At 44.2% G+C, this 14396-nt stretch overlaps 1 protein-coding gene across 2 annotated transcripts in view; it reads right to left on the bottom strand.

Annotated features, from left to right (window-relative positions):
• ZNF143 (zinc finger protein 143) overlaps positions 1–8104 on the bottom strand; it is a 32520-nt gene extending 24416 nt beyond the window's left edge. For both annotated transcript variants that reach the window (XM_008151045.3, XM_008151046.3), the window contains exons 1-3: positions 8029–8104; positions 581–699; positions 164–256 (exon numbers count right to left, since the gene is read on the bottom strand). In XM_008151045.3, coding sequence (XP_008149267.1) covers positions 164–256; positions 581–692 — 205 coding nt within the window. In that variant the 5' untranslated portion in view covers positions 693–699; positions 8029–8104. The remainder of the gene's footprint in view (positions 1–163; positions 257–580; positions 700–8028) is intronic.
• Positions 8105–14396: the final 6292 nt, after the last annotated feature.

The raw sequence follows: 14396 nt of genomic DNA, 5'->3' as shown, positions 1-14396 counted from the left end.
ACTGAAACTGTTGGAAATCACCATATGCAATACAGCATCTTTAGGAGGGATTAGGAAGGGGTATAGTTGCTAAGTTAAGATAATGTATAGTTGCTAAGTGCTCAACTCTGAAATTATTATACATTGCTGATATTAACCAACGGGTTATATATGAGGCACATACCTTTAGAATTGTGTTGTATATAAGCGGTAGAACCATCTGCAAGTGTTACTGCTTGCAAGCTTACACCTTCCATATTTTCTAAATTGTCAGCATCTATCATAAAAAAGATAGTTATTTTCTTTAGATAACATCATATGTACATGCTATTTAAGTTATTTTTTTTAATGAAAATTAGGCAAAAGGCAGACTGCTTAATTTAGACTCAAATGGAACTTTTTCTAGTACTTACAAAAACGTTTCCCTGCCCTGCCATACCCAGCATCCACATCAAGATAAAAATGCCATCCAAAGGCTTAGCTTTGGGTTGTCTTTAGATAAACAAGAAGAGGGAAGTAAACAGTGTTGTGATTTTTCATTTTCTCTTAAGATAAATGATATTTCCAAGCCCACATGATCCCTTCAAACAAGACTGCTCACCTGCCACAGTTACTGCCTCTGTCAGGCACAGGGTAACATGCTGAGCCTCCATTCCTCCTCCAGGAAACTCTGTCATTCCCTGAGAATCTCGATTGATTTGGGCTAACAACATTTTTTACCTTGAAGAAAAATATAGACACTTGAGAACAAAGAACAATGCATAGAAAATAAATGCTAAAAAGAACATTTAAAAATGCTAAGAATCTTTAAAAAATGCTAAGAAGTAAACAATGTTTGAAATAAGCTGCAATTTCGCTGAATATACAGGGTAAGAGTATGAACCCAAAGTCCAAGGCATGCTTTTCATAATTCACCAGTGAATTATTGAACACACTGACAAGTCTTGCCTATCAGTTTTGTACCATGTTTAAAATTCCCATAACTAGAGTTCTTTGGGTTTAACATGATTGAAGATTCCCACTTATAACCCACTAGCAATCTTGTTGACTCAGTCTTCAGAAATCTATCCTGAACCTGGCCACTTCTCACAATTTTCACCATCACTGCCCTGATCCAAGCCACTGCCATCTATCACCAATATTACTGCAAAAGCATCCTATCTCCCTGCTTCTGCTGTCACCTCCCCACAGTCTCCTCTCGATACAGCAGGCTCAAAATCTTCTGAACACTTCTCAAAGTAAAGCCAAAGTCCTTATTCTAGCCTATAAGGCCAATGATCTTGCCCCTCATTTCCTGCTGCTCCTCATCTCATTCCTTCGATTTCAGCCACTCTGGTGTCCTTGATTTTCCTCAAACATACTTGATGTTCTGCTGCCTCAGGACATTTACATTTGATGTTCCTTCTGCCTGAAACATTCTTTCCAGTATTTTTATTATTATTCCCTTATCTTCTTCAAGTCTTTGTTCAATGCCACTTCAGTGAGAGCTTCCTTGTTCATTTATTTCAAACTGCACCTCCTACCCCTAACCATGACATCCCTATCCCTCTGCCCTCTTTCATATTCCTGCATAGTATTATTGACATATTACATGCATTTACTTATTTATTGTTTCTTGTCTATTTCCCCCTCCACTAGAACAGATAGGAATTTTTATCTGTTTGATTACTGCTGACTCAAGTACCTAAAATAAATAGTTGGCACTTAGAAGATACACAATAGGTGCAGAATAAATAGATGAATGAATGGCTCTTTTTTTTTTTTTCCAGAGTAATGTTCAGTCTACAGAGAGTTTTATTTAAGAATCTTTGTCTTTCTTTTTTTACAACCAAATGAATGGCTCTTGTACCAATCACCACCACAACCCCCTTCCTTCCTTTTCCTATCTCTAGGTCCCTTTACCTATGTGGACTCCAAGTGGTTTCAAACAGGAGTTGGGACAATGTAGCTGCCCTGGGCCAGGGAACTGGACAACAGTATCTCTTGAGGACCTTTCCAGATCTAAAGATCTGATTTTCAATGTCAATATTTAAAAGCACAATATGGCCTGGCCGATGTAACTCAGTGGTAGAGCGTTGATCTGTGAACCACGCCCTCTCCTGTTGTTTCTTCTACCTTAAGCCCTTCCTTTGTTTCACTGTCCTCGGCTTTAATAACTGTACTCTCAAAAGAAAAAAAAAAGAAAAAAGGAATATTTAAGTTTTGATAACACAAGCACTTGTCCTTTTCATTCAATTATTTATAAATCTCCAAATAACTCTAATATATAACATCAATAGGTAGCTCACATACCTGAAATAAAAGTTCTCTCTTGTCTGAAAGCTGGTCAACTATTAAATTTTTTCAGAAAGGCTTTAGTACCTATAGTTTCGATCCTAATGGAAAAAAAATCTACACCAACTAAAAGATGAAAAAACAACTATTTCCTGGACACCAATTGATGGCAAATACAAACTTGTATAAAATACACGTCTGTTCTTACCATTCTGCAATAACTCTTTGAAGCCCCCAAGGTGCTTGATCTCATTCCTAGCTCAGGATATCTTATATACCTCAATCCCCCTTCCTATCCCTGAACCACTATCATGTGGGGGTCTGTATTAAATTTGGTTATTTTCCTCTTGCTAATCTGTATCATGTCTGTTTGATTATTCGACCAGCCCGAAGAACTTTGAGGATAGAGGCAAGTTGGTGATTTCCCCATAATTGGGAATTCATGTATTTTTGTGTGTGTTTTGTTTTAATATATTTTATTGATTTTTTACAGAGAGGAAGGGAGAGGGATAGAGAGTTAGAAACATCGATGAGAGAGAAACATCAATCAGCTGCCTCTTGCACACCTCCTACTGGGGATGTGCCTGCAACCAAGGTACATGCCCTTGGCCGAAATTGAACCTGGGACCCTTGAGTCCGAAGGCCAACGTTCTATCCACTGAGCCAAACCGGTTAGGGCGGGAATTCGTGTTTTTTAAAAATACATATAAATATCTACATTTAAAAATTCAAGTGGTTACCTCCCAGAAATGGGACCAGGAGACTGAGGGTGGAGTGGGGAAGAGGCTCAATTTTTACTGTATATCTTCTGTAAGTTAAAAAAAAAATTCACCATGATTATGTCTATGATTTTAAAAACGAAAAGTAGTTACTATAAACAGTAAAAAGCATTAATAGAGAAAGCAGCACCTAGCTTTGCCTCAAGGATACAAAGACGAGGACATATATGTTTGGGCATAAAAAGATAAATAAGCATTTCCTAGGGGTAGAAGAGTATAAAGGGCGGTCCAAACACAGGGAACAGCCTCTAACTGTCACTGGCCCCTCACTGCCTGATCCAGTCTTCCCATTAGACTATATCCTTCTAAATATGTGCTGTGTCCACTGGGTCTCTGGAATTTAAAAATATATATATTTTATTGATTTTTTTATAGCGAGAAAGGGAGAGCCATAGAGAATTTGAAACATCGATGAGAGAGAAACATCAATCAGCTGCCTCCTGCACACCCCCTCCTGGGATGTGCCTGCAACCAAGGTCATGCCCTTGACTGGAATCGAACCTGGGATCCTTCAGTCCACAGGCCGACGCTCTATCCACTGAGCCAAACTGATTAGGGCTGGGTCTCTGGAATTTTTACTCCTAAGGTGATCCTATCTAATAAAAGAGTAATATGCAGATTGACCATCACTCCAACACACAAGATGGCTGCCCCCATGTGGACACAAGATGGCTGCTCCCATGTGGACACAAGATGGCCACCACAAGATGGCCAGCAGGGGAGGGCAGTTGGAAGAAACCAGGCCTGCAAGGGAGGGCAGTTGGGGGAGATCAAGCCTGCAGGGGAGACAGTTAGGGGTGACCAGGCTGCAGAGGAGGGAAGTTGGGGGTGACCGGGCCTGCAGGGAAGGGCAGTTAGGGGGGACCCAGGCCTGCAGGGGAGAGCAATTGGGGGGTACCAGGCCTGCAGGGGAGGGCAGTTAGGGGTGACCATGCCTTCAGGGAAGGGCAGTTAGGGGTGACCAGGCCTTCAGGAAGGGCAGTTAGGAGTGACCAGGCCTGCAGGGGAGGGCAGTTAGGGGCAAACAGGCTGGCAGGGGAGCAGTTAGGCACCAATCAGGCTGGCAGGGGAGTGGTTAGGGAGTGATCAGGCTGGCAAGCAGAAGCTGTTAGAGGCAATCAGGCAAGCAGTTGGGAGCCAGCAGTCCTGGACCCTCGAGGGGTCCCAGATTGGAAAGGGTGCAGGCTGGGCTGAGGGACACCCTCCCACCCACCCCCCTGTGCATGAATTTCGTGCACCGGGCCTCTAGTATGTTCAATAAATATCTAATGAGTTTAACGTACCTCATGTTGCAGAGTGCTTTAAAATTGTCCTCTATTATATACACCCAGCCACGCTGACCTTCTAGTTTTTAGTAATACATCTAACTCTTCCTGCTTTTGCACATATTGTTCAGTGTTAACTCTTATCTGAAATATCCATTCTACCACCACCTCCTTATTCTCTATCACAGAACTCTATCTCCTTCATAGGAGAATTTTATTTATCAGAATTTCTAACTGAACTCTAAGTTCCATGATGCCAAGACCCCTATCTGTCCTATTCACTCCTGAATTCTTGGAATGCCTGGCACATGGTACATGCTTACTAAATATTTGTTGAATAAATGAATACAATTTGTATGACATCATGGCCAGTTAACCGATGGGATTAAAAATTAGGCCTTCTTTTATCCCAATACTCTTTTCATTGTGTCTCACTTTTCACAATATGCTACTGTATTATGTGTATATAGCATGTATAAAGTGTCGTTCATTTTAATGACTCCAATTTCTTGTGACCATTACTTCATATTTTACAAATCTCTGTGTTTTAAATACTAGGCCAAATGCTTTCATTATTATTTAACTTAGAAATGTGTACAAATAGCACATTAACATATATGCTATGGCATATTAAGTATAGTACTCAAAATACCGTATCATTCTAAGGAACCACAGATTGTATTTTAAAAGTTAAAGAGGTGGGTACCTGGTAGGTTGACAGACTGGACTTTCTTCAAGTCACAGCTTTGCTGTGTCATTGTTGGACAAGTTACTCTAACTTCAGTTGACTCACTTGCAAAATAAGGATAACTCCAGTACTTGACTTAAGTTTATAGTGAAGGTAATACGTTTATGTACATATGTGAACCACTCAGTAAATCATTCAATTCAGTGCCTAGTCAAAGTTAAGTACTGAGTAAAGTGGTATTTTAAGTACAACATAGTTTGGAGTTAAATGCCCATGTCTACAGATTAATGGACAAATTATTTCCACAGGTTGCAGAGTTCCCACTACAGCACAATTTTAAAATGCGATTAGATCCATGGAAAAATATGGAGAAAAGTTTATTATTGTTTTTAAAATTTTCTTTTCTATGAGGGAGATTTCTCAGTCTAAATCCATCTTAAAAACAAAATAATTTTGATTAACAGTATAAGAAATTTATGTTTTTAATTTTAAAAAATTTTTGATTTGAGAAAGAAAAGGGAGAGCGAGTGAGAGAAACACATTAATTTGTTGTTCCATTTCTTTATGCATTTAATGGTTGCTTCTTGTATGTGCCCTTCTTGTATGATTGGGGATTGAAACCACAACCTTAACGTATGGGGAAGAAGCTCTAACCAACTGAGCTACCCAGGCAGGACCACAATAAAGTTTAAAATACTGTCTCACAAATTAAGCACAGAAAGGAGCAATGACACATGTAACCCAAATCTTAAAAAAAAAAAAAAAATTTCTGTCCTGAAATAAAGCAAGGAGCAAAAAAGACTCAGAACTAGGTGAAACCTCAGTTTAAAACAAAAAAGCAAAAACGAGATTAAAAATGTCAAAATTGAGTAATGATGAAGACCTCAGGACTCAGAAAATTCTCCTCATGTGATCATAAACTGCATGTACATTATAAATAATTAATATCAGCTGAAGTAATAGTAGAGGTACAATTCCCCAAGCCAGGTAGGTCATCCTTCCACGAGGAACATAATGAATCCTTACTTCACAGCAATATCTCCACTGGCAGCCAAGGGCTATGAACATTTTGCAGATCATGTATCTGATAAGGGACTTTTATATAAAAACCTCTTACAACTCAGTAATAGATAAACAATCCGATTTTAAAAAAGGGGAAAGTAGCAAAATCAACATTTCTCTAAAGAAGATATACAAATGGCCAATCAACACATGAAAAAAATGCTCAATACCATTAGCCATTGGGAAATGCAAATCAAAATCCCTAACACATACCACTTCATTCCCACTAAAATGGCTACTTATCAAAAAGACTGATAATAACAAGTGCTGGCAAGGATATGAAGAAATGGGAACTCTCATACTTTGGAAAACAACTTGACAGTTTCTCAAAAAGTTAAATATACTAGTCGTTACCAACTACATGACCAAGACATTATATATCTCCCCAAGAAAAATGAAAACATGTCCACACAAAAACTTGTACACAATGTTCATAGCAACATTACACATAAGAGACAAATTGTGGAAACAATCTATATGGCCATCAACAGATGATGGGTAAATAGAACACATGCCCATACATGAAAGAAATGGCAATAGAAAGAAATGAAGCATCGATAATGCTATATAACATGAAGGAAACTTGCAAATACTATGCTAAGTTAAAGTCAATCAAAAAGGCTCACATACTGGAAATAATATGAAATGTTCAAAATAGGCAAATCTGTAGATTAGTAGTTGGGGGAAGGGGTGGGTGGGAGGATTAAAGGGAATGGGGAGTAACTTAATGGGTTAGTTTCTTTTTGGAGAAACATGTTATAAAATTGATGGTGGTGATGGGTTGGCACAACTCTCAATATACCAAACCAACTTAATTATACTTTAAATGGGTGAATTGTAAGGTATGTGAATTATATAAAGCTATTATATAAAAAATTACATAAAGCTATTAATAAAAGTGGGAGGCTAGGTAATTTCCAACATACACCGGAATTAGTTGCAAATCTTATAATCTCATCAGGTTTTGGATGATCATCTAAACACATAATGAAATACTAAGTATTGCACAGATTTTTGTCAACTACAGCAAAACCACTTATCTTTTAGTAAGATACAGGACAAAAGCTGACCACAACCTCGAACCTACAGTTTTTCACATCCCACAATGATTATACCAGCTGATTAGACACTTCCAAAGCAAAAGCTTAAATTCACTTTAAACATATAATGGATTTAGCAATGGTATTTTCCCCCTATTTTTTTTGCTTAACTTCGTTAATTCCGGGGACGGGTGGGGGGGGGGGGGGAGGACGGGGACGTTTAAAATATTATAAGAGGGAATAAATTGGTTCACGTTCCACAATAACATGTTACAAAGCAACCGAAGGATTCGTTCCCTCTTTGGCCAAAACCGACAAAAAGGAGAAATGATAAAATTGACAATTTCTAATATTCGGTGTTAGGCCTCAGTGACCTAAATGTTTGTTTAACGGAGGAAAACAAATAATCTGCGCACGATCTAGGTGGGAGGAAATTCTAGGTGCGCTGTTCAGGCGGGGTCCGAGCGGGCCCACGGCCGGCCCCGCCGCCGGCACCACAGCTGGGGCCCGGTGCGGCCCGCGGCCCGCCGTCCCAGCTGGCGGAGCCTCGCCGCGGGAGCGCCTGGGGACTCGCTCCGCGTGGAGGTCTAGCCGAGAGGCGCCGCCAGGCTCCAGAGGTCTCCGCCCTCCCGTCCCTCTCCGCGGCGGTCCCCCGAGGGGAACAGGCGGGGCTCGGCGCGCAAAAACAACGGGGGGGGAGGGGTGGTGTTCTCGGTGAGAAAAGGTCCGCCGCCTCAGAGTGGCGGCCGCGGGTTATTAATAAACTCCGCTTCTGCCCGGGCGCCGCTGCCGCGGCCGGCCGTAAAATCAGAAGGGCCTCCGGCAGACGCTGAGCAGCCGGAGTCAGGGCCGGGGCCCGAGCGGGCCCGCGCCACTGCGCTAAGGGCGGCGGCCGGGCGGAGAATAATGCACACTGGGTAAAAACACATTTATATACGAACCTCCGAGAAAATTTTCCAACAATTCCTTCGTCCGACCACCATGCACCAGGACAGGAAACAGCCGCCCGGCCCCCAAGCCCCGCAACCCGCATACCCAGTCTGAAGCCCGCCCCCAGCTTCCATTGGGCTGTCACTGCATCACTCAGTAGGCAGCTCCTGCTTGCCATTGGCTCAAATTTAGGCGACGCGAGAGACCAGCTTAACCACGCCCCATTTTCGTGACGTCAGGACGTCAGAGCCGCGCCGGAGTGGCTTGCCTAAAATGCGGAATCGAAGTTTCTGTGTTTGAGTGGTTGGCAGAACCGCTCATCCCAGATCGGCGCCGCCTCGCTGGCAAGTGAATTATGCAGATTCCGGGGCCCCAGCGGGAGACGCCATTTTGTAGCGAGGGAGGGAGGCTGGTCCTTGTGACTAGCCGGGAGGGAGAAGGGGTGACGGGCGCCATTTTCCCCACAGGGGCTAGGAGGTGATCTGGGCGCTCCCGGTGGGCTTATTGGAGCACGTTCTGGAGACTGGATGGGCTTTGCCTAGCGATTTCCGAGCATCGCCCTGTTGGGAGGGACATGGTTGGGAGGGCTAGGACAGGAGGGGACGCCTAGCAGCTCCCTGGGGGCTCTCGGTGTCAGCTGAGGCCCCTGGTCCTGGATGAGGGCTTTGCTTTCCTGAGAGCTGCTGTATGTCGGTCCGCGACTGCCAACCCTCTCCGCGCCGGTCCAGTCTCCGGGGCATCGACAATCCGGCGGGAGGGTGAGCCTCCTGCCCCTGCCGAAGCGTCCGAGGAGCTTGACAACCGGGGATGGTTTGGGACTTTGTTGGGAGATACTGCGGATCTTTTTATCACGTTCGGGTGGTTCAGGTTCAGAATTTGAAGTCGTCTGTAATGGTCCTTTTTCACTCTATCTTTTGTATGTATCGCGAATTAAAGGAAAGCCAAAAGGGGTAGGGAAAACATACCCTCGGGTTCCCTGAACGTAGTACGAATGAGTACATATTAATTGTTAGGTTTAGGTAATAATTTGTAGGTCTCGAGCCCAATTGAAGCTGCCCGAGTGGCTCCGTTGGTTGGAGCGTCCTGCCGGTTCACCAAAGGGTTGCGGGTTTGATTCCCGGTCAGTACACCTACCTAGGTTTTGGTGGGTCGCAGTCGGGCGCCTACCGGAGGCCACCGATCAGTTGTTTCTCTCCGTCCCCCTCCCTCTCTCTAAAACTTATCCTCCGGGTGGGGATCTAAGTAAAAACCAAAAACTACTGCAAATACTAGCCATTTTCGGAGTATTGAGTTAAGTTCATTTGCTTTGGCAGCCAGGCTGAGTTATGAGATAAAAGTGCACAGACTCAAGGTTTGTTAAATCGGGCGTTCAGGTGTAGAATTGATTATGAGAATGAGAAGGCCTCCGTTGTTGCGCGTTCTGCTTGCAAAGATTGGAGAGAGCCGGATGATGTTAGACTTAGTGTCTGGCATTTCAGATGGTTATGAAGTGGCCAAAGGGGTAAATCTAAAGGAAGTTAAAAATAGCTAAGTGAGGATTATTTAAATGTCTTGATTGACGGTTGAGTCTAGTTTGAGATTTTTAACTGATACCATATTTCTTGGTGGAGCATGGGGGACATAATTGATGCCCAAATGCCATTCGGAGGGAAATAGGGATTTTGAGTTTCATTTGAATACTATTACTTAGACATTGAAAGAAGTTTTTTTTTTTTTTACTCCCTTATAAAAATGAAAAATGTGACAAAAATTGGATTAGGTTATTTAAATTGGAGGGATTGGCTCATTTAAAACAGCTTCATACCCAATGCATAGATTCCTTTTGTCATACGGGAGTACAGTATAAGAATTCAAATGAGCCGAGACCGGTTTGGCTCAGTGGATAGAGCGTCGGCCTGCGGACTGAAAGGTCCCAGGTTCGATTCTGGTCAAGGGCATGTACCTTGGTTGCGGGCACATCCCCAGTGGGGGTTGTGCAGGAGGCAGCTTAAAAAAAAAAAAAAAAAAGAATTCAAATGAGAAAACAAGGTGTAGCCCTAGCCGGCTTGGCTCAGTGGATAGAGCGTCAGCCTGCGGACTGAAGGGTCCCTGGTTCCATTCCGGCCAAGGGCACATGCCTGGGTTGCGGGCTCGATCCCCAGTGGGGGGCGTGCGGGAGGCAGCCAATCAGTGATTCTCATCACTGATGTTTCTATCTCTCCTCCTTCCTTCCTCTCTGAAATCAATAAAGAAATATATATATTAAAAAAGAAAAAACAAGGTATATCTTTAAAAAAGTGTTTAAATTTATATTTTCTTAACCTTGCAGGTGTTATAACTGTATTTGGTAATCAGAAATGTTACTAAACCCTGGTTGGGGGTGGGGGGGTAGGTCGGTTGGTTAGTGTTCTCCTGATAACGCTAAGATTGCCTGTTCCATCCCCCATCAGGGCACATACTAGTACAAGAAGCTACCAATGAATGCATAACTAAGTGTGGAGCAACAAATCAATGTTAAAAAAGAAAGAAATGTTATTAGAAGAATCAGAATAATTTTATGCAGTTCATCTATTTATTACTAAGTCCCATGCCTGTAGACTATTCCTTAAAACACTAATAATTTTAAAATTACCCGTTAATTGCAGATTGCAGCCACAGGGCATCTTTTTGTTTTGTTTTCTTTTAGTCCCCCTTTTCAAAAAATTTAAAATTATTTTACATACAATATTATTTTGTGTTAGTTTCAGGTGTACAGCGTAGTGGTTAGCCAATCATACTTTACAAAGTGTTCCTCCTGATATTTACATTACCCATCTGGCAGCATGCATAGTTATTGCAATATTATTGACTATATTTGCTATGCTGTATTTAACATCCTCATAACTATTATGTAACTACCAGTCTGTACTCAATCCCTTCCACCTTTTACAGCATCCCTCAACCCTGTTCCCTTCTGGCAACATGAATCTGTTGTACTTCTATGAGTCTTTTTTTTTTCTTTCTTTTTTTATTTCAGAGAGGGAGAGAGATAGAAACATCATTGATAAGAGAGAATCATTGATCGGCTGCCTTCTGCATGCCCCACACAGGGGATCAAGTCCACAACCTGGGTGTGTGCCCTGACCAGGAATTGAACCGTCACATTCTGGTTCATAGGCTGATGCTCAACCACTGAGCGACTGCAGCCAGGCTATGAGTCTGTTTCTTATAGGACATCTTTGTATCCCCAGAACTGAGTAGTTGTAAAAATTAAATGGTGGTGGTGGATAGGATGCTGTAAATCTAATCTGATTCAGAGAGAAATCTTAATTCTGATTTTGTCACAGTACTTACCAGTGACTATAGAGTTCAAATGTACAAAGTATTCATATTTTCTCCAAATCACTTCCTGTCCCTTATACCTTGATTTAATGGCTTGGAAATATTTCACTTCCAACCAGTGCGAGTTCAGGCTCTTAAATAAAGCTGGACCATTTGGCCAATTTTCTCAGTAGGCTAATTTATCACTACTTTAAACACTATTACTGTCATGTTTTTAAGAACATTTCAGTAACAAAACTTTCTGGAGAATTGGTTGAATTTGGCATATTTATACCATGAAAGTATTAAAGTATTATCCTATATAATAACCATTAAAGTATTATCCTATATAATAAAAGGATAATATGCAGATTGACCAAACAGCTGAACAACCGGTTGCTATGATGTGCATTGACCACCAGGAGGCAGATGCTCAGTGCAGGAGCTGCCTCCCTGCTGGTCAGTACACTCCCACAGGGGGAGTGCTGCTCAGCCAGAAGCCAGGCTCACAACTGGTGAGGTCAGTGGCGGTGGGAGCCTCTCCCACCTCCACTGCAGTCAGACATTCCCCGAGGGCTCCCAGACTGCAAGAGGGCACAGGCTGGGCTGAGAGACACCCCCTCCTCAGTTCACTAATTGTGTGCACTGGGCCTCTAGTCCTATCTAATAAAGAGGGAATATGCTAATTGACCATCACTCTGTCACAAAGATGGCTGCACCCACAGCTGAGGCCAAGTTCCCATAAGGAGCCTTAACGAGCAATCAACAGGGACCTGAGGCTACTCCCTTCCCTGCCACCATGGGGCTTGACAGGGGACCTCAGGCTACGCCCCCCGCCCTGGCGTCAGGGTGGGGGACCTCAGGCCACACCTCCTCCCCCAGTGCCATGTCCCCCCGCCCGGCGGGGCTTGATGGGGGACCTCAAGGTGCGCTTCCCGTCCTGGTGCTGTGCTAGGGGACCTCAGGCTGCTCCCCCCGCCCCAGCGCCAGGCCAGGGGACCTCAGGCCATGCCCCCCACCAGGTGGGGCTTGACAGGGGACTTCAGTCTGCACCCCCCACCCTGGCACCAGGCCGGGGGACCTCAGGCCGTGCCCCCCGCCCCAGCACCGGGCCAGGGGATCTGAGGCTGCGCCCCCCTGCCTGGCTGGGCTTGACAGGGGACCTCAGGCAGTGCTTCCCACCCAGCGGGGCTTGATGGGGGACCTCAAGGTGCACCCTCAGTGCTGGGTTGGGGCAACTCAGGCTGTGCCCCCGCCCAGTGGGGCTTGATGGGGGACCTGAGGCTACGCCCCCCTCCCGGTGCTGGGCCGGGGGACTTGAGTCTGTGCCCTCCCAACTGGCAGGGCTTGATGGGGGACCTCAGGCCATGCCCCCCCACCCAGCGGGGCTTGATAGGGTATCTCAGGCCGTGTCCCCCACCTGGCGGGGCTTGATGGAGGACCTCAAGGCACACACCCCCCGCCCGGTCTGGGCTGGGGGACCTCAGGCCACGCTCCCCGTCCTGGCGCTGGGCCAGGGTGCCTGAGGCTATGCCCCCTACCTGGCAGGGCTTGACAAGGGTGGGACTGGCCGGATCTGGATCTAGCCCAATGGGGGGGGGGGGGGCGGCCAGGTCTGGGTCTTACATGATTTTTTTTAAAAATATATTTTATTGATTTTTTACAGAGAGGAAGGGAGAGTGATAGAGAGCTAGAAACATCGATGAGAGAGAAACATCAATCAACTGCCTCCTGTACACTCCACACCGGGGATGTGCCCACAACCAAGGTACATGCCCTTGACCAGAATTGAACCTGGGACCCTTTAGTCCGCAGACCGACGCTCTATCCACTGAGCCAAACCGGTTTCGGCGGTCTTACATGATTTTGAGGCGCATGTGGGTGCGTGGGGACTTGACTCTGGGTCCCGGGTTGTGCCCCAGACGCTGACAGGAGGAAGGTTTTCATATACATTTTACTAATTTTCTTTCATCTCTGACACTTCTATTATAGAGAAAGGGCAAATAGCAATATTAAATTATTTCCTCTAATTAATCCCCTTTTAATGTGCATGAATTTCGTGCACCGGGTCACTAGTTATCTATATAAAAGGCTAATATGCAGTGTCCCCTCTGGAGTTTGTTTGCTATGACGTGCCCTGACCACTAGGAGGCGGCACCGAGCAAAGGAAAGCCCTGGCTGGCAGCCAGCAGCTGGGAATGAAGGCTCAGATTACTGGACAGGCCTAGGGACCCTACCTGTGCACGAATTTCATGCACTGGGCTTCTAGTATGTGTACAAAAAAGATAGAAATGATGCATTAAATCCTTAAAAGTATCTCTGGGAGAAAGTGTTATAGAGATGACTTAGCCGAAACCGGTTTGGCTCAGTGGATAGAGCGTCGGCCTGCGGACTGAAAGGTCCCAGGTTCGATTCCGGTCAAGGGCATGTACCTTTGTTGCGGGCACATCCCCGGTAGGGGTTGTGCAGGAGGCAGCTGATCGATGTTTCTCCCTCATTGATGTTTCTAACTCTCTATCCCTCTCTCTTCCTCTCTGTGAAAAATCAATAAAATATATTAAAAAAAAAAAAAAAAAAAAGAGATGACTTGGATTTATTAAATTATTTTTGCAATAAATTTGAATATTTTTAAATCATGGATTTGTAGATTTTTAAACACTCAAGAATTTTATTTCAATTAAAATATCTTTATTTTTGAAAGTATTACATATGTCCCCTATTTTCCCCATTGATCCCCTTCAGCCCACCCCCACCTTAGGCCTTCACCACGATATTGTCTGTGTCCATGGGCTATTCATATATGCATACAAGTTCTTTGGTTGATCACCTCCCACCCACCCACCCTCCCCTGCCTTCCCTCCGAGATTCCCCACTCTGTCCCATGCTTCCATGTTTCTGAATCCACTCTGTTCATCAGTTTATTTTGTTAATTAGGTTCCACATATGAGTGAACAGTCAAGAATTTTAAACCAAACTAGTAGCTTTGCATTGGTAGATGTGGCTGTATCACTTGTTTCAGAACCTGTTGCCTCATCTGTAAGGTAAAACCACTGTGTGGTGTGATTGGCAGGATATCTGAGAATGCAAGTGAACAAATGTA

Source organism: Eptesicus fuscus, chromosome 13 (assembly GCF_027574615.1).
Source record: "Eptesicus fuscus isolate TK198812 chromosome 13, DD_ASM_mEF_20220401, whole genome shotgun sequence".
In the NCBI taxonomy this organism is placed as follows: Eukaryota; Metazoa; Chordata; class Mammalia; order Chiroptera; family Vespertilionidae; genus Eptesicus; species Eptesicus fuscus.
Note: the sequence above shows the minus strand (reverse complement) of the source record. Positions and strands in the feature narration are given on the sequence as shown.